The following is a 23,443-nucleotide window of genomic DNA, read 5'->3' as shown; positions in this document are numbered from 1 at the left end:
CTGAGACCACAGAGCGTGCAATCATTTATTGTAATATTACGGAGGGGGCGGGGTCATGAAGCTGAGCTGTGATTGGCAGCAGACCACTGGTGGGGTGGGCGGGGTTCCTCTACTTCCAGGGGGGCGTTTCCGTCCGCTCCAGGCTGTAGTCAGGCAGCACGGCTGGTGTGCCCTCTGCTGGAAGCTGCAGGAACAGCAAGGGTTAATCGTGCAGGGCTGTTTACAGGGGCCCTAGTGTCAGCGGGCGGCACTTACCTGGGCGGGGGCTCAGCAGGTAGGTCGGCTTGTTGTTACACAGCAGGGTGACCAAGCTTCCTAAAGACCCCACTCCCACCACCTGCACGTCCAGCGAGAGCCCCAGGGTGACGTTCCTCTGGATGGGGAGAGGAGGAGGAGGATGAGAGTAGTAGTCGGGGGTCCTCCAGATGCTCCGCTGTCTAATACTCACCAGCACCTCCTGGAAGTAGTCCTCCAGCTCCTGGCAGGAGGGCAGGCTGGCAGCGGCGTCCATTCTCCGGGCCACACAGCCCTCAGGCTGCCCATGGTAGACCATCAGGTGCTGGGGGGACAGGGGCGCAGGGTGAGTGCCCCCCAGAGACACAGCGCAACCCCCCCACCCATCCCCCAATACTCACATTCTTCAGGTCACAGGTGATTCCGGGCCCCGAGCCCTGGTCGCTGAGCTCGCTGAACGCCAGCAGTAGAGACGCCTCATTCTGGACATTCAGCTGGGGGGGCAGGAAGCCGGACCCCTCCCTCTGCGGAGCGAGACGGGGGCAGACGTGAGTGGGGCAAATAAGAAGAGGGCGCAACTGCCCCCTGTGCTCCTAAACCTCCAATACTGCCCCCTGTGCTCCTAAACCTCCAATACTGCCCCCTGTGCTCCTAAACCTCCAATACTGCCCCCTGTGCGCCTAAACCTCCAATACTGCCCCCTGTGCTCCTAAACCTCCAATACTGCCCCCTGTGCTCCTAAACCTCCAATACTGCCCCCTGTGCTCCTAAACCTCCAATACTGCCCCCTGTGCTCCTAAACCTCCAATACTGCCCCCTGTGCTCCTAAACCTCCAATACTGCCCCCTGTGCTCCTAAACCTCCAATACTGCCCCCTGTGCTCCTAAACCTCCAATACTGCCCCCTGTGCTCCTAAACCTCCAATACTGCCCCCTGTGCTCCTAAACCTCCAATACTGCCCCCTGTGCGCCTAAACCTCCAATACTGCCCCCTGTGCTCCTAAACCTCCAATACTGCCCCCTGTGCTCCTAAACCCTCCAATACTGCCCCCTGTGCGCCTAAACCTCCAATACTGCCCCCTGTGCTCCTAAACCTCCAATACTGCCCCCTGTGCTCCTAAACCTCCAATACTGCCCCCTGTGCTCCTAAACCTCCAATACTGCCCCCTGTGCGCCTAAACCTCCAATACTGCCCCCTGTGCTCCTAAACCTCCAATACTGCCCCCTGTGCTCCTAAACCTCCAATACTGCCCCCTGTGCTCCTAAACCTCCAATACTGCCCCCTCTGCTCCTAAACCTCCAATACTGCCCCCTGTGCTCCTAAACCTCCAATACTGCCCCCTGTGCTCCTAAACCTCCAATACTGCCCCCTGTGCTCCTAAACCTCCAATACTGCCCCCTGTGCTCCTAAACCTCCAATACTGTGCTCCTAAACCTCCAATACTGCCCCCTGTGCGCCTAAACCTCCAATACTGCCCCCTGTGCTCCTAAACCTCCAATACTGCCCCCTGTGCTCCTAAACCTCCAATACTGCCCCCTGTGCTCCTAAACCTCCAATACTGCCCCCTGTGCTCCTAAACCTCCAATACTGCCCCCTGTGCTCCTAAACCTCCAATACTGCCCCCTGTGCTCCTAAACCTCCAATACTGCCCCCTGTGCTCCTAAACCTCCAATACTGCCCCCTCTGCTCCTAAACCTCCAATACTGCCCCCTGTGCTCCTAAACCTCCAATACTGCCCCCTGTGCGCCTAAACCTCCAATACTGCCCCCTGTGCTCCTAAACCTCCAATACTGCCCCCTGTGCTCCTAAACCTCCAATACTGCCCCCTGTGCTCCTAAACCTCCAATACTGCCCCCTCTGCTCCTAAACCTCCAATACTGCCCCCTGTGCTCCTAAACCTCCAATACTGCCCCCTGTGCTCCTAAACCTCCAATACTGCCCCCTGTGCTCCTAAACCTCCAATACTGCCCCCTGTGCGCCTAAACCTCCAATACTGCCCCCTGTGCTCCTAAACCTCCAATACTGCCCCCTGTGCTCCTAAACCTCCAATACTGCCCCCTGTGCTCCTAAACCTCCAATACTGTGCTCCTAAACCTCCAATACTGCCCCCTGTGCGCCTAAACCTCCAATACTGCCCCCTGTGCTCCTAAACCTCCAATACTGCCCCCTGTGCTCCTAAACCTCCAATACTGCCCCCTGTGCTCCTAAACCTCCAATACTGCCCCCTGTGCTCCTAAACCTCCAATACTGCCCCCTGTGCTCCTAAACCGCCAATACTGCCCCCTGTGCTCCTAAACCTCCAATACTGCCCCCTGTGCTCCTAAACCTCCAATACTGCCCCCTGTGCTCCTAAACCTCCAATACTGCCCCCTGTGCTCCTAAACCTCCAATACTGCCCCCTGTGCTCCTAAACCTCCAATACTGCCCCCTGTGCTCCTAAACCGCCAATACTGCCCCCTGTGCTCCTAAACCTCCAATACTGCCCCCTGTGCTCCTAAACCTCCAATACTGCCCCCTGTGCTCCTAAACCTCCAATACTGCCCCCTGTGCTCCTAAACCTCCAATACTGCCCCCTGTGCTCCTAAACCTCCAATACTGCCCCCTGTGCTCCTAAACCTCCAATACTGCCCCCTGTGCTCCTAAACCTCCAATACTGCCCCCTGTGCTCCTAAACCTCCAATACTGCCCCCTGTGCTCCTAAACCTCCAATACTGCCCCCTGTGCTCCTAAACCTCCAATACTGCCCCCTGTGCTCCTAAACCTCCAATACTGCCCCCTGTGCTCCTAAACCTCCAATACTGCCCCCTGTGCTCCTAAACCTCCAATACTGCCCCCTGTGCTCCTAAACCTCCAATACTGCCCCCTGTGCTCCTAAACCTCCAATACTGCCCCCTGTGCTCCTAAACCTCCAATACTGCCCCTGTGCGCCTAAACCTCCAATACTGCCCCCTGTGCTCCTAAACCTCCAATACTGCCCCCTGTGCGCCTAAACCTCCAATACTGCCCCCTGTGCTCCTAAACCTCCAATACTGCCCCCTGTGCTCCTAAACCTCCAATACTGCCCCCTGTGCTCCTAAACCTCCAATACTGCCCCCTGTGCTCCTAAACCTCCAATACTGCCCCCTGTGCTCCTAAACCTCCAATACTGCCCCCTGTGCTCCTAAACCTCCAATACTGCCCCCTGTGCTCCTAAACCTCCAATACTGCCCCCTGTGCGCCTAAACCTCCAATACTGCCCCCTGTGCTCCTAAACCTCCAATACTGCCCCCTGTGCTCCTAAACCTCCAATACTGCCCCCTGTGCTCCTAAACCTCCAATACTGCCCCCTGTGCTCCTAAACCTCCAATACTGCCCCCTGTGGTCTCCACCAGTAACTGTGACCTCTTCCAATACTGCCCCCTGTGGTCTCCACCAGTAACTGTGACCTCTCCAATACTGCCCTCTGTGGTCTCCACCAGTAACTGTGACCTCTCCAATACTGTCCCCTGTGGTCTCCACCAGTAACTGTGACCTCTTCCAATACTGTCCCCTGTGGTCTCCACCAGTAACTGTGACCTCTTCCAATACTGCCCCCTGTGGTCTCCACCAGTAACTGTGACCTCATCCAATACTGCCCCCTGTGGTCTCCACCAGTAACTGTGACCTCATCCAATACTGCCCCCTGTGGTCTCCACCAGTAACTGTGACCTCTCCAATACTGCCCCCCTGTGGTCTCCACCAGTAACTGTGACCTCTCCAATACTGCCCCCTGTGGTCTCCACCAGTAACTGTGACCTCTCCAATACTGCCCCCTGTGGTCTCCACCAGTAACTGTGACCTCTCCAATACTGCCCCCTGTGGTCTCCACCAGTAACTGTGACCTCATCCAATACTGCCCCCTGTGGTCTCCACCAGTAACTGTGACCTAATCTAATACTGCCCCCTGTGGTCTCCACCAGTAACTGTGACCTCTCCAATACTGCCCCCTGTGGTCTCCACCAGTAACTGTGACCTCTCCAATACTGCCCCCTGTGGTCTCCACCAGTAACTGTGACCTCTCCAATACTGCCCCCTGTGGTCTCCACCAGTAACTGTGACCTCTCCAATACTGCCCCCTGTGGTCTCCACCAGTAACTGTGACCTCTCCAATACTTCCCCCTGTGGTCTCCACCAGTAACTGTGACCTCTCCAATACTGCCCCCTGTGGTCTCCACCAGTAACTGTGACCCCTCCTCCAATACTGCCCCCTGTGGTCTCCACCAGTAACTGTGACCTCTCCAATACTGCCCCCTGTGGTCTCCACCAGTAACTGTGACCTCTCCAATACTGCCCCCTGTGGTCTCCACCAGTAACTGTGACCCCTCCTCCAATACTGCCCCCTGTGGTCTCCACCAGTGACTGTGACCTAATCCAATACTGCCCCCTGTGGTCTCCACCAGTAACTGTGACCCCCTCCCCCAATACTGCCCCCTGTGGTCTCCACCAGTAACTGTGACCTCTCCAATACTGCCCCCTGTGGTCTCCACCAGTAACTGTGACCTCATCCTATACTGCCCCCTGTGGTCTCCACCAGTAACAGTGACCTCATCCAATACTGCCCCCTGTGGTCTCCACCAGTAACTGTGACCTCTCCAATACTGCCCCCTGTAGTCTCCACCAGTAACTGTGACCTCTCCAATACTGCCCCCTGTGGTCTCCACCAGTAACTGTGACCTCATCCAATGCTGCCCCCTGTGGTCTCCACCAGTAACTGTGACCTCTCCAATACTGCCCCCTGTGGTCTCCACCAGTAACAGTGACCTCATCCAATACTGCCCCCTGTGGTCTCCACCAGTAACTGTGACCTCATCCAATACTGCCCCCCTGTGGTCTCCACCAGTAACTGTGACCTCATCCAATACTGCCCTCTGTGGTCTCCACCAGTAACTGTGACCTCTCCAATACTGCCCCCTGTGGTCTCCACCAGTAACAGTGACCTCATCCAATACTGCCCCCTGTGGTCTCCACCAGTAACTGTGACCTCATCCAATACTGCCCCCCTGTGGTCTCCACCAGTAACTGTGACCTCATCCAATACTGCCCTCTGTGGTCTCCACCAGTAACTGTGACCTCTCCAATACTGCCCCCTGTGGTCTCCACCAGTAACAGTGACCTCATCCAATACTGCCCCCTGTGGTCTCCACCAGTAACTGTGACCTCTCCAATACTGCCCCCTGTGGTCTCCACCAGTAACTGTGACCTAATCCAATACTGCCCCCTGTGGTCTCCACCAGTAACTGTGACGTCATCCAATACTGCCCCCTGTGGTCTCCACCAGTAACTGTGACCTCATCCAATACTGCCCCCTGTGGTCTCCACCAGTAACTGTGACCTCATCCAATACTGCCCCCTGTGGTCTCCACCAGTAACTGTGACCTCATCCAATACTGCCCCCTGTGGTCTCCACCAGTAACTGTGACCTCTCCAATACTGCCCCCCTGTGGTCTCCACCAGTAACTGTGACCTCTCCAATACTGCCCCCCTGTGGTCTCCACCAGTAACTGTGACCTCTCCAATACTGCCCCCCTGTGGTCTCCACCAGTAACTGTGACCTCATCCAATACTGCCCCCTGTAGTCTCCACCAGTAACTGTGACCTCTCCAATACTGCCCCCTGTGGTCTCCACCAGTAACTGTGACCTCATCCAATACTGCCCCCCTGTGGTCTCCACCAGTAACTGTGACCTCTCCAATACTGCCCCCTGTGGTCTCCACCAGTAACTGTGACCTCTCCAATACTGCCCCCTGTGGTCTCCACCAGTGAATCAGGGAGTTTTGTGGGAGACTTACCTGGCTGCAGTGGAGTCTCCCCAGGTAGGTGGCCAGCAGAACTCCAAGGACACTGATAGCCAAGGCGGTCACTGCACCGATGGTCATTATTAGCAGCTTGCGGCCTGAGGGGGGAGCGGGGGCCGTGAGCTCCAGACCAACTGGGAAGGACTGTAAAACAAAAGGGGCCCATAGAGAAATGTCCACACAGAGGCCCCTAGGGGGCGGAGTCTGGGCCATGGCTGCTGGGATACAGCGCCCTCTGGAGTACAAGGGTGCGATATACTGCTATAATGAGGCAGTAGTGTCATGTCACTTACATGTGGGGGGGTCTTCAGCTGGACTCTGGGGGGCCAGGATTCTGGGGTCTTCTCCTCGGCAGACATGGGCTCTGTGCGGATGCAGGCAGCTCTGGGGTGAGATGAGGGGGAGCCGCGTTATATAGGGAAGTACAGACCAATCAGCGCGCAGGCACATAGGGACCACGTCTGGCACAGGAGCCCGGGTAATGTTCCTGCGCTGGACAATAGCGACACCTGAGCCCCGCAGCCTCCTCACACAGAACACCTCTGTTCTGATGAATGAGTCCACTGTCAGCAAGAGGGAGGACTGAAGGGTCAGCTCTTCTGCCAAGAGTGAGGCTCAATCTGTCTGCAGAACTAGAAATCGCATGTTCCGCACTCCAGCTGCGGTAAAACTACAACTCCCAGCATGCATACATGCTTCGCTGTTCTGTGAAGTCCCATAGAAATGAATGGAGCATGCTGGGAATTGTAGTTTAACCAAAGCTGGAGTATTGGAGGTTGCTGACCCCTGCTATAGGGCAAGGAAGAGTTAATAGGATGGATCTGTATACACTCCTGACCACCAGGGACAGCACACGGTATATACCCCCGACCACCAGGGACAGCACACGGTATATACCCCCGACCACCAGGGACAGCACACGGTATATACGCCCGACCACCAGGGACAGCACACTGTATACACTCCTGACAACCAGGGACAGCACACGGTATATACCCCCGACCACCAGGGACAGCACACTGTATATACCCCCGACCACCAGGGACAGAACACTGTATATACCCCCGACCACCAGGGACAGAACACTGTATATACCCCCGACCACCAGGGACAGAATACTGTATATACCCCCGACCACCAGGGACAGAATACTGTATATACCCCCGACCACCAGGGACAGCACACTGTGTATACCCCCGACCACCAGGGACAGCACACTGTATATACCCCCGACCACCAGGGACAGCACACGGTATATACCCCCGACCACCAGGGATAGCACACTGTATATACCCCCGACCACCAGGGACAGAATACTGTATATACCCCCGACCACCAGGGACAGAATACTGTATATACCCCCGACCACCAGGGACAGAATACTGTATATACCCCCGACCACCAGGGACAGTACACTGTATATACCCCCAACCACCAGGGACAGCACACTGTATATACCCCCGACCACCAGGGACAGTACACTGTATATACCCCGACCACCAGGGACAGAATACTGTATATACCCCCGACCACCAGGGACAGCACACTGTATATACCCCCGACCACCAGGGACAGCACACTGTATATACCCCCGACCACCAGGGACAGCACACGGTATATACCCCCGACCACCAGGGATAGCACACTGTATATACCCCCGACCACCAGGGACAGAATACTGTATATACCCCCGACCACCAGGGACAGAATACTGTATATACCCCCGACCACCAGGGACAGACCACTATATATACCCCCAACCACCAGGGACAGCACACTGTATATACCCCCGACCACCAGGGACAGTACACTGTATATACCCCGACCACCAGGGACAGCACACTGTATGTACCCCCGACCACCAGGGACAGCACACTGTATATACCCCCGACCACCAGGGACAGCACACGGTATATACCCCCGACCACCAGGGACAGTACACTGTATATACCCCCGACCACCAGGGACAGAACACTGTATATACCCCCGACCACCAGGGACAGCACACGGTATATACCCCCGACCACCAGGGACAGCACACGGTATATACCCCCGACCACCAGGGACAGTACACTGTATATACCCCGACCACCAGGGACAGAATACTGTATATACCCCCGACCACCAGGGACAGCACACTGTATATACCCCCGACCACCAGGGACAGCACACTGTATATACCCCCGACCACCAGGGACAGCACACTGTATATACCCCGACCACCAGGGACAGTACACTGTATATACCCCGACCACCAGGGACAGTACACTGTATATACCCCCGACCACCAGGGACAGAACACTGTATATACCCCCGACCACCAGGGACAGAATACTGTATATACCCCCGACCACCAGGGACAGCACACTGTATATACCCCCGACCACCAGGGACAGAATACTGTGTATACCTCCGACCACCAGGGACAGAATACTGTGTATACCCCCGACCACCAGGGACAGCACACTGTATATACCCCCGACCACCAGGGACAGCACATTGTATATACCCCCGACCACCAGGGACAGCACATTGTATATACCCCCGACCACCAGGGACAGAATACTGTATATACCCCGACCACCAGGGACAGTACACTGTATATACCCCCGACCACCAGGGACAGCACACGGTATATACCCCCGACCACCAGGGACAGAATACTGTATATACCCCCGACCACCAGGGACAGCACACTGTGTATACCCCCGACCACCAGGGACAGAATACTGTATATACCCCCGACCACCAGGGACAGAATACTGTATATACCCCCGACCACCAGGGACAGCACACTGTGTATACCCCCGACCACCAGGGACAGCACACTGTATATACCCCCGACCACCAGGGACAGCACACTGTATATACCCCCGACCACCAGGGACAGCACACTGTATATACCCCCGACCACCAGGGACAGAATACTGTATATACCCCCGACCACCAGGGACAGAATACTGTATATACCCCCGACCACCAGGGACAGAACACTGTATATACCCCCGACCACCAGGGACAGCACACTGTATATACCCCCGACCACCAGGGACAGCACACTGTATATACCCCCGACCACCAGGGACAGAATACTGTATATACCCCCGACCACCAGGGACAGAATACTGTATATACCCCCGACCACCAGGGACAGCACACTGTATATACCCCCGACCACCAGGGACAGACCACTATATATACCCCCGACCACCAGGGACAGCACACTGTATATACCCCCGACCACCAGGGACAGAATACTGTATATACCCCCGACCACCAGGAACAGCACACAGTATATACCCCCGACCACCAGGGACAGAATACTGTATATACCCCCGACCACCAGGGACAGAATACTGTGTATACCTCCGACCACCAGGGACAGAATACTGTATATACCCCCGACCACCAGGGACAGAAACTGTATATACCCCCGACCACCAGGGACAGCACACTGTATATACCCCGACCACCAGGGACAGCACACAGTATATACCCCCGACCACCAGGGACAGTACACTGTATATACCCCGACCACCAGGGACAGCACACGGTATATACCCCTGACCACCAGGGACAGCACACTGTATATACCCCCGACCACCAGGGACAGCACACGGTATATACCCCCGACCACCAGGGACAGCACACTGTATATACCCCCGACCACCAGGGACAGCACACGGTATATACCCCCGACCACCAGGGACAGAATACTGTATATACCCCGATCACCAGGGACAGCATACTGTATATACCCCCGACCACCAGGGACAGCACACGGTATATACCCCCGACCACCAGGGACAGAATACTGTATATACCCCGACCACCAGGGACAGCACACTGTATATACCCCCGACCACCAGGGACAGCACACTGTATATACCCCGACCACCAGGGACAGCACACGGTATATACCCCCGACCACCAGGGACAGAACACTGTATATACCCCCGACCACCAGGGACAGCACACTGTATATACCCCCGACCACCAGGGACAGCACACTGTATATACCCCCGACCACCAGGGACAGCACACGGTATATACCCCCGACCACCAGGGACAGAATACTGTATATACCCCCGACCACCAGGGACAGCACACTGTATATACCCCCGACCACCAGGGACAGCACACTGTATATACCCCCGACCACCAGGGACAGCACACGGTATATACCCCCGACCACCAGGGACAGAACACTGTATATACCCCCGACCACCAGGGACAGCACACTGTATATACCCCCGACCACCAGGGACAGCACACTGTATATACCCCGACCACCAGGGACAGCACACGGTATATACCCCCGACCACCAGGGACAGAATACTGTATATACCCCCGACCACCAGGGACAGCACACGGTATATACCCCCGACCACCAGGGACAGTACACTGTATATACCCCGACCACCAGGGACAGCACACGGTATATACCCCCGACCACCAGGGACAGAATACTGTATATACCCCCGACCACCAGGGACAGCACACGGTATATACCCCCGACCACCAGGGACAGTACACTGTATATACCCCGACCACCAGGGACAGCACACGGTATATACCCCCGACCACCAGGGACAGTACACTGTATATACCCCCGACCACCAGGGACAGCACACTGTATATACCCCCGACCACCAGGGACAGTACACTGTATATACCCCCGACCACCAGGGACAGCACACTGTATATACCCCCGACCACCAGGGACAGCACACTGTATATACCCCGACCACCAGGGACAGCACACTGTATATACCCCCGACCACCAGGGACAGTACACTGTATATACCCCGACCACCAGGGACAGTACACTGTATATACCCCCGACCACCAGGGACAGCACACGGTATATACCCCCGACCACCAGGGACAGAATACTGTATATACCCTGACCACCAGGGACAGCACACTGTATATACCCCCGACCACCAGGGACAGTACACTGTATATACCCCCGACCACCAGGGACAGCACACTGTATATACCCCCGACCACCAGGGACAGCACACTGTATATACCCCGACCACCAGGGACAGCACACTGTATATACCCCCGACCACCAGGGACAGTACACTGTATATACCCCGACCACCAGGGACAGTACACTGTATATACCCCCGACCACCAGGGACAGTACACTGTATATACCCCGACTACCAGGGACAGCACACTGTATATACCCCCGACCACCAGGGACAGTACACTGTATATACCCCGACCACCAGGGACAGCACACGGTATATACCCCCGACCACCAGGGACAGCACACGGTATATACCCCCGACCACCAGGGACAGAATACTGTATATACCCCGACCACCAGGGACAGCACACTGTATATACCCCCGACCACCAGGGACAGTACACTGTATATACCCCCGACCACCAGGGACAGCACACTGTATATACCCCCGACCACCAGGGACAGAATACTGTATATACCCCCGACCACCAGGGACAGCACACTGTATATACCCCCGACCACCAGGGACAGCACACGGTATATACGCCCGACCACCAGGGACAGAATACTGTATATACCCCCCGACCACCAGGGACAGAATACTGTATATACCCCCGACCACCAGGGACAGCACACTGTATATACCCCCGACCACCAGGGACAGTACACTGTATATACCCCCGACCACCAGGGACAGCACACTGTATATACCCCCGACCACCAGGGACAGTACACTGTATATACCCCGACCACCAGGGACAGTACACAGTATATACCCCCGACCACCAGGGACAGCACACTGTATATACCCCCGACCACCAGGGACAGCACACTGTATATACCCCCGACCACCAGGGACAGCACACTGTATATACCCCCGACCACCAGGGACAGCACACTGTATATACCCCCGACCACCAGGGACAGCACACTGTATATACCCCCGACCACCAGGGACAGAATACTGTATATACCCCCGACCACCAGGGACAGCACACTGTATATACCCCCGACCACCAGGGACAGCACACTGTATATACCCCCGACCACCAGGGACAGCACACTGTATATACCCCGACCACCAGGGACAGAACACTGTATATACCCCCGACCACCAGGGACAGCACACTGTATATACCCCCGACCACCAGGGACAGAATACTGTATATACCCCCGACCACCAGGGACAGCACACGGTATATACCCCCGACCACCAGGGACAGAATACTGTATATACCCCCGACCACCAGGGACAGCACACGGTATATACCCCCGACCACCAGGGACAGTACACTGTATATACCCCGACCACCAGGGACAGCACACGGTATATACCCCCGACCACCAGGGACAGAATACTGTATATACCCCCGACCACCAGGGACAGCACACGGTATATACCCCCGACCACCAGGGACAGTACACTGTATATACCCCGACCACCAGGGACAGCACACGGTATATACCCCCGACCACCAGGGACAGTACACTGTATATACCCCCGACCACCAGGGACAGCACACTGTATATACCCCCGACCACCAGGGACAGTACACTGTATATACCCCCGACCACCAGGGACAGCACACTGTATATACCCCCGACCACCAGGGACAGCACACTGTATATACCCCGACCACCAGGGACAGCACACTGTATATACCCCCGACCACCAGGGACAGTACACTGTATATACCCCGACCACCAGGGACAGTACACTGTATATACCCCCGACCACCAGGGACAGCACACGGTATATACCCCCGACCACCAGGGACAGAATACTGTATATACCCTGACCACCAGGGACAGCACACTGTATATACCCCCGACCACCAGGGACAGTACACTGTATATACCCCCGACCACCAGGGACAGCACACTGTATATACCCCCGACCACCAGGGACAGCACACTGTATATACCCCGACCACCAGGGACAGCACACTGTATATACCCCCGACCACCAGGGACAGTACACTGTATATACCCCGACCACCAGGGACAGTACACTGTATATACCCCCGACCACCAGGGACAGTACACTGTATATACCCCGACTACCAGGGACAGCACACTGTATATACCCCCGACCACCAGGGACAGTACACTGTATATACCCCGACCACCAGGGACAGCACACGGTATATACCCCCGACCACCAGGGACAGCACACGGTATATACCCCCGACCACCAGGGACAGAATACTGTATATACCCCGACCACCAGGGACAGCACACTGTATATACCCCCGACCACCAGGGACAGTACACTGTATATACCCCCGACCACCAGGGACAGCACACTGTATATACCCCCGACCACCAGGGACAGAATACTGTATATACCCCCGACCACCAGGGACAGCACACTGTATATACCCCCGACCACCAGGGACAGCACACGGTATATACGCCCGACCACCAGGGACAGAATACTGTATATACCCCCCGACCACCAGGGACAGAATACTGTATATACCCCCGACCACCAGGGACAGCACACTGTATATACCCCCGACCACCAGGGACAGTACACTGTATATACCCCCGACCACCAGGGACAGCACACTGTATATACCCCCGACCACCAGGGACAGCACACTGTATATACCCCGACCACCAGGGACAGCACACTGTATATACCCCCGACCACCAGGGACAGTACACTGTATATACCCCGACCACCAGGGACAGTACACTGTATATACCCCCGACCACCAGGGACAGTACACTGTATATACCCCGACTACCAGGGACAGCACACTGTATATACCCCCGACCACCAGGGACAGTACACTGTATATACCCCGACCACCAGGGACAGCACACGGTATATACCCCCGACCACCAGGGACAGCACACGGTATATACCCCCGACCACCAGGGACAGAATACTGTATATACCCCGACCACCAGGGACAGCACACTGTATATACCCCCGACCACCAGGGACAGTACACTGTATATACCCCCGACCACCAGGGACAGCACACTGTATATACCCCCGACCACCAGGGACAGAATACTGTATATACCCCCGACCACCAGGGACAGCACACTGTATATACCCCCGACCACCAGGGACAGCACACGGTATATACGCCCGACCACCAGGGACAGAATACTGTATATACCCCCCGACCACCAGGGACAGAATACTGTATATACCCCCGACCACCAGGGACAGCACACTGTATATACCCCCGACCACCAGGGACAGTACACTGTATATACCCCCGACCACCAGGGACAGCACACTGTATATACCCCCGACCACCAGGGACAGTACACTGTATATACCCCGACCACCAGGGACAGTACACAGTATATACCCCCGACCACCAGGGACAGCACACTGTATATACCCCCGACCACCAGGGACAGCACACTGTATATACCCCCGACCACCAGGGACAGCACACTGTATATACCCCCGACCACCAGGGACAGCACACTGTATATACCCCCGACCACCAGGGACAGCACACTGTATATACCCCCGACCACCAGGGACAGAATACTGTATATACCCCCGACCACCAGGGACAGCACACTGTATATACCCCCGACCACCAGGGACAGCACACTGTATATACCCCCGACCACCAGGGACAGCACACTGTATATACCCCGACCACCAGGGACAGAACACTGTATATACCCCCGACCACCAGGGACAGCACACTGTATATACCCCCGACCACCAGGGACAGAATACTGTATATACCCCCGACCACCAGGGACAGCACACGGTATATACCCCCGACCACCAGGGACAGCACACGGTATATACCCCCGACCACCAGGGACAGAATACTATATATACCCCGACCACCAGGGACAGAACACTGTATATACCCCCGACCACCAGGGACAGACCACTATATATACCCCGACCACCAGGGACAGAACACTGTATATACCCCGACCACCAGGGACAGACCACTATATATACCCCGACCACCAGGGACAGAACACTGTATATACCCCCGACCACCAGGGACAGCACACGGTATATACCCCCGACCACCAGGGACAGAACACTGTATATACCCCCGACCACCAGGGACAGCACACTGTATATACCCCCGACCACCAGGGACAGTACACTGTATATACCCCCGACCACCAGGGACAGCACACTGTATATACCCCCGACCACCAGGGACAGTACACTGTATATACCCCGACCACCAGGGACAGTACACAGTATATACCCCCGACCACCAGGGACAGCACACTGTATATACCCCCGACCACCAGGGACAGCACACTGTATATACCCCCGACCACCAGGGACAGCACACTGTATATACCCCCGACCACCAGGGACAGCACACTGTATATACCCCCGACCACCAGGGACAGCACACTGTATATACCCCCGACCACCAGGGACAGAATACTGTATATACCCCCGACCACCAGGGACAGCACACTGTATATACCCCCGACCACCAGGGACAGCACACTGTATATACCCCCGACCACCAGGGACAGCACACTGTATATACCCCGACCACCAGGGACAGAACACTGTATATACCCCCGACCACCAGGGACAGCACACTGTATATACCCCCGACCACCAGGGACAGAATACTGTATATACCCCCGACCACCAGGGACAGCACACGGTATATACCCCCGACCACCAGGGACAGCACACGGTATATACCCCCGACCACCAGGGACAGAATACTATATATACCCCGACCACCAGGGACAGAACACTGTATATACCCCCGACCACCAGGGACAGACCACTATATATACCCCGACCACCAGGGACAGAACACTGTATATACCCCGACCACCAGGGACAGACCACTATATATACCCCGACCACCAGGGACAGAACACTGTATATACCCCCGACCACCAGGGACAGCACACGGTATATACCCCCGACCACCAGGGACAGAACACTGTATATACCCCCGACCACCAGGGACAGCACACTGTATATACCCCCGACCACCAGGGACAGCACACTGTATATACCCCCGACCACCAGGGACAGCACACTGTATATACCCCCGACCACCAGGGACAGCACACGGTTATATACGCCCCAGCTGTGGCTCAGTTACAGTCTCTTTTGGACTCTTTTTCAGGTCACCAGGTTATACAATGTCCAGTGAAGACCTGGGTAACATGGCTGCCAGCATTACACGGTCAGTGAGAGGCTGGAGGAGCCATGGCCGCCGTCCCCTCCTCATAATCTACTGGTCATTTTCTTCCGCTTGTCACTGTCCAATCTAAACCGCAGTCAATAAAGTTTATACACACAAAGTAAAAAAAAATAATAAAAATTCCGTAGTCACGTGGGCTCTGATCCGCTAAAGTCAGACGGACATTAGAATGACGTGTGCTTCAGCCAATTGAATTGTCTTTAGTGTTATCCATCCTCCAATCAGGCGGCGGAACGAAGGGTGGGCGTATCGTTATGCAGACTGATGCAATTTCCCACAGCGCGTAGTAGGCGGAGCAGACGGACTGACAGACTGTGGTCCAATGGAATCGCAGTGAACGGACGCTGGAGGCGGGCTATTATCTGAGTGACAACAATGTGAGCCAATAGCAAAACGAAGAGGCCGGAGCGTCTGCTGTGAGGCATCGGGTGGTGACCGGAGCGCGGAGAAGCAGGAAGCGGACGTAGATCCTGGCGTTCGGCTTCTTAATGTAGCGGCGTCGCCGGGAGCTGCTCCAGGGGGTAATCTGTCAGCAGCACCCAGGAGATCGCAGGTAGGACGCCCATCGGCTGTGGGAGGGGAACGTAAGTCGGTCGTGTTTTCCGCAGAGGCGGGGCCATGAGCAGATCCTCAGGGGTGGAGTCTGAAAGTTGTGTCACTTGAGGTTTCAGTCATATGTCAGAGGAGGAACCTTGTATTAGAGACTTGAGGTAATCGGTGTCTGAGGGGAGGAGCCAAGTGCCTGGTGTGTCACCAGCAGTGTGCTCCCTAGCAACGGGCCACCCCAAGCTCCCCCTAGCAACAGGCCGACCCCCCCCCCAGCGACGGGCCACCCCAAGCTCCCCCTAGAGACAGGCCACCCTAAGCTCCCCCCCAGCGACGGGCCACCCCAAGCTCCCCCCCAGCGACAGGCCACCCTAAGCTCCCCCCCAGCGACGGGCCACCCCAAGCTCCCCCCCAGCGACGGGCCACCCCAAGCTCCCCCCCAGCGACGGGCCACCCCAAGCTCCCCCCCAGCGACGGGCCACCCCAAGCTCCCCCCCAGCGACGGGCCACCCCAAGCCCCCCCCCAGCGACGGGCCACCCTAAGCTCCCCCCCAGCGACGGGCCACCCCAAGCTCCCCCCCAGCGACGGGCCACCCCAAGCTCCCCCCCAGCGACGGGCCACCCCAAGCTCCCCCCCAGCGACGGGCCACCCCAAGCTCCCCCCCATCGACGGGCCACCCCAAGCTCCCCCCCAGCGACGGGCCACCCCAAGCTCCCCCCCATCGACGGGCCACCCCAAGCTCCCCCCCCAGCGACGGGCCACCCCAAGCTCCCCCCCATCGACGGGCCACCCCAAGCTCCCCCCCAGCGACGGGCCACCCCAAGCTCCCCCCCAGCGACGGGCCACCCCAAGCTCCCCCCCAGCGACAAGCCACCCCAAGCTCCCCCCCATCGACGGGCCACCCCAAGCTCCCCCTAGCAACAGGCCGACCCCCCCCCAGCGACGGGCCACCCCAAGCTCCCCCTAGAGACAGGCCACCCTAAGCTCCCCCCCAGCGACGGGCCACCCCAAGCTCCCCCCCATCGACGGGCCACCCCAAGCTCCCCCCCCATCGACGGGCCACCCCAAGCTCTCCCCCAGCGACGGGCCACCCCAAGCTCCCCCTAGAGACAGGCCACCCCAAGCTCCCCCCCCATCGACGGGCCACCCCAAGCTCTCCCCCAGCGACGGGCCACCCCAAGCTCCCCCCCAGCGACGGGCCACCCCAAGCTCCCCTCCATCGACGGGCCACCCCAAGCCCCCCCTAGGGACAGGCCACCCCAAGCTCCCCCCCCCAGCGACGGCCACCCCCCAAGCTCCCCCTAGAGACAGGCCACCCCAAGCCCCCCCTAGCAACTGGCGGCCCCAATTGCACCCTAGCAACAGGCCGTCCCAACCCCTCTAGCAACAGGCCGCCCCAATCGCCCCCTAGCAACAGGCCTCCCCAACTCCCCCTAGCAACAGGCCTCCCCAACTCCCCCTAGCGACGGGCCACCCCGAGCCCCCCTCAGCGACGGGCCGCCCCAAGCTCCCCCTAGCAACAGTCCGATCCAACCCCCCTAGCAACTGGCCGTCCCAATTGCACCCTAGCAACAGGCCGACCCCCCCAGCGACGGGCCACCCCAAGCTCCCCCCCACAGCGACGGGCCACCCCAAGCTCCCCCCCCAAGCTCCCCCTAGAGACAGGCCACCCCAAGCTCCCCCCCAGCGACGGGCCACCCCAAGCCCCCCCTAGCAACAGGCCGGCCCCCCCTAGAGACAGGCCACCCCAAGCTCCCCCCCCCCCAGCGACGGCCACCCCCCAAGCTCCCCCTAGAGACAGGCCACCCCAAGCCCCCCCTAGCGACAGGCCGACCCAACCCCCCTAGCAACTGGCCGCCCCAATTGCACCCTAGCAACAGGCCGTCCTAACCCCTCTAGCAACAGGCCGCCCCAATCGCCCCCTAGCAACAGGCCTCCCCAACTCCCCCCAGCGACGGGCCGCCCCAAGCTCCCCCTAGCAACAGTCCGATCCAACCCCCCTAGCAACTGGCCGTCCCAATTGCACCCTAGCAACAGACCGACCCCCCACAGCGACGGGCCACCCCTAGCTCCCCCCCACAGCGACGGGCCACCCCAAGCTCCCCCCCCCCCCCCAGCTCCCCCTAGAGACAGGCCACCCCAAGCTCCCCCCCAGCGACGGGCCACCCCAAGCCCCCCCTAGCGACAGGCCGACCCAACCCCCCTAGCAACTGGCCGCCCCAATTTCACCCTAGCAACAGACCATCCCAACCCCCCTAGCAACAGGCCGCCCCAACCCCCCCTAGCGACGGGCCACCCCGAGCTCCCCCCAGCGACTGGCCGCCCCAAGCTCCCCCTAGCAACAGTCCGATCCAACCCCCCTAGCAACTGGCCGTCCCAATTGCACCCTAGCAACAGGCCGCCCCAATCGCCCCCTAGCAACAGGCCGCCCCAATCGACCCCTAGCAACAGGCCGCCCCAATCGCCCCCTAGCAACAGGCCGCCCCAATCGCCCCCTAGCAACAGGCCGCCCCAATCGCCCCCTAGCAACAGGCCGCCCCAATCGCCCCCTAGCAAAAGGCCGCCCCAATCGCTCCCTAGCAACAGGCTGCCCCAACGCCCCCCCCCCAGCGACGGGCCGCCCCGAGTCCCCCCCCAGCGACGGGCCACCCCAAGCCCCCCCTAGCAACAGGCCGACCCAAACCACCTAGCAACTGGCCGCCCCAATTGCACCCTAGCAACAGGCCGTCCCAACCCCCCTAGCAACAGGCCGCCTCAACTCCCCCTAGCGACGGGACGCCCTGAGCCCACCCTAGCAACAGGCTGCCCCAACCCCCCCAGCGACGGGCCGCCCCAAGCTCCCCCTAGTGATCTGCTGCCCCGAGTGACCAGATCAGATGCCCCTTATATACAGACCCCCAGACCAGACCCCCCTGCATTCAGACAGACCCCCCTGCATACAGACAGACCAGACCCCTCTGTATACAGACAGACCAGACCACTCTGCATACAGACAGACCAGACCCCTCTGTATACAGACCCCCAGACCAGACCCCTCTGTATACAGACAGACCAGACCCCTCTGCATACAGACAGACCAGACCCCTCTGTATACAGACCCCCAGACCAGACCCCCCTGCATACAGACCCCCAGACCAGACCCCCCTGCATACAGACAGACCAGACCCCCCTGCATACAGACAGACCAGACCCCTCTGTATACAGACAGACCAGACCAGACCCCCTGCATACAGACAGACCAGACCCCTCTGTATACAGACAGACCAGACCAGACCCCCTGCATACAGACAGACCAGACCCCCCTGCATACAGACCCCCAGACCAGACCCCCCTGCATACAGACCCCCAGACCAGACCCCCCTGCATACAGACAGACCAGACCAGACCCCCTGCATACAGACAGACCAGACCCCTCTGTATACAGACAGACCAGACCAGACCCCCTGCATACAGACAGACCAGACCCCTCTGTATACAGACAGACCAGACCCCTCTGCATACAGACAGACCAGACCCCTCTGTATACAGACCCCCAGACCAGACCCCCCTGCATACAGACAGACCAGACCCCCCTGTATACAGACAGACCAGACCCCTCTGTATACAGACCCCCAGACCAGACCCCCCTCTGTATACAGACCCCCAGACCAGACCCCCCTGCATACAGACAGACCAGACCCCCCCTGCATACAGACAGACCAGACCCCTCTGTATACAGACCCCCAGACCAGACCCCCCCTCTGTATACAGACCCCCAGACCAGACCCCCCTGCATACAGACAGACCAGACCCCTCTGTATACAGACCCCCAGACCAGACCCCCCCTCTGTATACAGACCCCCAGACCAGACCCCCCTGCATACAGACAGACCAGACCCCTCTGTATACAGACCCCCAGACCAGACCCCCCTCTGTATACAGACCCCCAGACCAGACCCCCCTGCATACAGACAGACCAGACCCCTCTGTATACAGACAGACCAGACCCCTCTGTATACAGACAGACCAGACCCCTCTGTATACAGACAGACCAGACCCCTCTGTATACAGACAGACCAGACCCCTCTGTATACAGACAGACCAGACCCCTCTGTATACAGACAGACCAGACCCCTCTGTATACAGACAGACCAGACCCCTCTGTATACAGACAGACCAGACCCCTCTGTATACAGACAGACCAGACCCCTCTGTATACAGACAGACCAGACCCCTCTGTATACAGACAGACCAGACCCCTCTGTATACAGACCCCCAGACCAGACCCCTCTGTATACAGACCCCCAGACCAGACCCCTCTGTATATAGACAGACCAGACCCCTCTGTATAAAGACCCCCAGACCAGACCCCTCTGTATACAGACCCCCAGACCAGACCCCTCTGTATACAGACCCCCAGACCAGACCCCTCTGTATACAGACCCCCAGACCAGACCCCTCTGTATACAGACAGACCAGACCCCTCTGTATACAGACCCCCAGACCAGACCCCCTGTATACAGACAGACGAGACCCCTCTGTATACAGACCCCCAGACCAGACCCCTCTGTATACAGACCCCCAGACCAGACCCCCCTGCATACAGACCCCCAGACCAGACCCCCCTGCATACAGACCCCCAGACCAGACCCCCCTGTATACAGACAGACCAGACCCCCCTGTATACAGACAGACCAGACCCCCCTGTATACAGACAGACCAGACCCCCCTGTATACAGACAGACCAGACCCCCTGTATACAGACAGACCAGACCCCCTGTATACAGACAGACCAGACCCCCTGTATACAGACAGACGAGACCCCTCTGTATACAGACCCCCAGACCAGACCCCCTGTATACAGACAGACCAGACCCCCTGTATACAGACAGACCAGACCCCCTGTATACAGACAGACGAGACCCCTCTGTATACAGACCCCCAGACCAGACCCCCTGTATACAGACAGACCAGACCCCCTGTATACAGACAGACCAGACCCCTCTGTATACAGACAGACCAGACCCCCTGTATACAGACAGACGAGACCCCTCTGTATACAGACCCCCAGACCAGACCCCTCTGTATACAGACCCCCAGACCAGACCCCTCTGTATACAGACAGACCAGACCCCTCTGTATACAGACAGACCAGACCCCTCTGTATACAGACAGACCAGACCCCCCTGTATACAGACAGACCAGACCCCCCTGTATACAGACAGACCAGACCCCTCTGTATACAGACAGACCAGACCCCTCTGTATACAGACAGACCAGACCCCTCTGTATACAGACAGACCAGACCCCTCTGTATACAGACAGACCAGACCCCTCTGTATACAGACAGACCAGACCCCTCTGTATACAGACAGACCAGACCCCTCTGTATACAGACAGACCAGACCCCTCTGTATACAGACAGACCAGACCCCTCTGTATACAGACAGACCAGACCCCTCTGTATACAGACAGACCAGACCCCTCTGTATACAGACAGACCAGACCCCTCTGTATACAGACAGACCAGACCCCTCTGTATACAGACAGACCAGACCCCCCTGTATACAGACCCCCAGACCAGACCCCTCTGTATACAGACCCCCAGACCAGACCCCCCTGCATACAGACAGACCAGACCCCTCTGTATACAGACAGACCAGACCAGACCCCCCTGTATACAGACCCCCAGACCAGACCCCCCTGTATACAGACCCCCAGACCAGACCCCCCTGCATACAGACCCCCAGACCAGACCCCCCTGCATACAGACCCCCAGACCAGACCCCCCTGCATACAGACAGACCAGACCCCCCTGCATACAGACAGACCAGACCCCTCTGTATACAGACCCCCAGACCAGACCCCTCTGTATACAGACCCCCAGACCAGACCCCTCTGTATACAGACCCCCAGACCAGACCCCCTCTGTATACAGACAGACCAGACCCCCCTGCATACAGACAGACCAGACCCCCCTGCATACAGACAGACCAGACCCCTCTGTATACAGACAGACCAGACCCCTCTGTATACAGACAGACCAGACCCCTCTGTATACAGACAGACCAGACCCCCTGTATACAGACCCCCAGACCAGACCCCCCTGCATACATACAGACAGACCAGACCCCTCTGTATACAGACCCCCAGACCAGACCCCTCTGTATACAGACCCCCAGACCAGACCCCTCTGTATACAGACAGACCAGACCCCTCTGTATACAGACAGACCAGACCCCTCTGTATACAGACAGACCAGACCCCTCTGTATACAGACAGACCAGACCCCTCTGTATACAGACAGACCAGACCCCTCTGTATACAGACAGACCAGACCCCTCTGTATACAGACCCCCAGACCAGACCCCCCTGCATACAGACAGACCAGACCCCTCTGCATACAGACCCCCAGACCAGACCCCCCTGCATACAGACAGACCAGACCCCCCTGCATACATACAGACAGACCAGACCCCCCTGCATACATACAGACAGACCAGACCCCTCTGTATACAGACCCCCAGACCAGACCCCTCTGTATACAGACCCCCAGACCAGACCCCTCTGTATACAGACAGACCAGACCCCTCTGTATACAGACAGACCAGACCCCTCTGTATACAGACAGACCAGACCCCTCTGTATACAGACAGACCAGACCCCTCTGTATACAGACCCCCAGACCAG

The 23,443-nt window shown here is 57.8% G+C and overlaps 2 protein-coding genes across 4 annotated transcripts in view; one reads left to right on the top strand and one right to left on the bottom strand.

Moving 5' to 3' along the window:
- Positions 1 to 113: 113 nt before the first annotated feature.
- LOC120982033 lies at positions 114 to 16,272 on the bottom strand. 3 transcript variants are annotated; one of them, XM_040411905.1, is made up of 6 exons: positions 16,207 to 16,272; positions 6,042 to 6,191; positions 636 to 758; positions 449 to 559; positions 256 to 373; positions 114 to 184 (listed from the first exon to the last, which is right to left on the bottom strand). In XM_040411905.1, the coding sequence occupies exons 1-6, from the start codon at positions 16,252 to 16,254 to the stop codon at positions 150 to 152; spliced, it is 585 nt and encodes a 194-aa protein (XP_040267839.1). In that variant the 5' UTR covers positions 16,255 to 16,272; the 3' UTR covers positions 114 to 149. The 3 variants fall into 3 exon arrangements, with proteins under 3 accessions (XP_040267839.1, XP_040267840.1, XP_040267837.1); XM_040411906.1 differs by lacking the exon at positions 16,207 to 16,272 and adding an exon at positions 6,557 to 6,667; XM_040411903.1 differs by lacking the exon at positions 16,207 to 16,272 and adding an exon at positions 6,341 to 6,446.
- Positions 16,273 to 16,606: 334 nt separating this feature from the next.
- Positions 16,607 to 23,443, top strand: part of ZNF687 (zinc finger protein 687) — a 42,110-nt gene continuing 35,273 nt past the window's right edge. The window contains exon 1 of the mRNA XM_040411869.1: positions 16,607 to 16,780. The gene's annotated coding sequence lies outside the window, so the exon portion shown is untranslated. The remainder of the gene's footprint in view (positions 16,781 to 23,443) is intronic.

This window comes from Bufo bufo, chromosome 11 (genome assembly GCF_905171765.1).
Source record: "Bufo bufo chromosome 11, aBufBuf1.1, whole genome shotgun sequence".
Lineage (NCBI taxonomy): Eukaryota > Metazoa > Chordata > Amphibia > Anura > Bufonidae > Bufo > Bufo bufo.
This window is presented reverse-complemented; position numbering and strand designations above follow the sequence as displayed.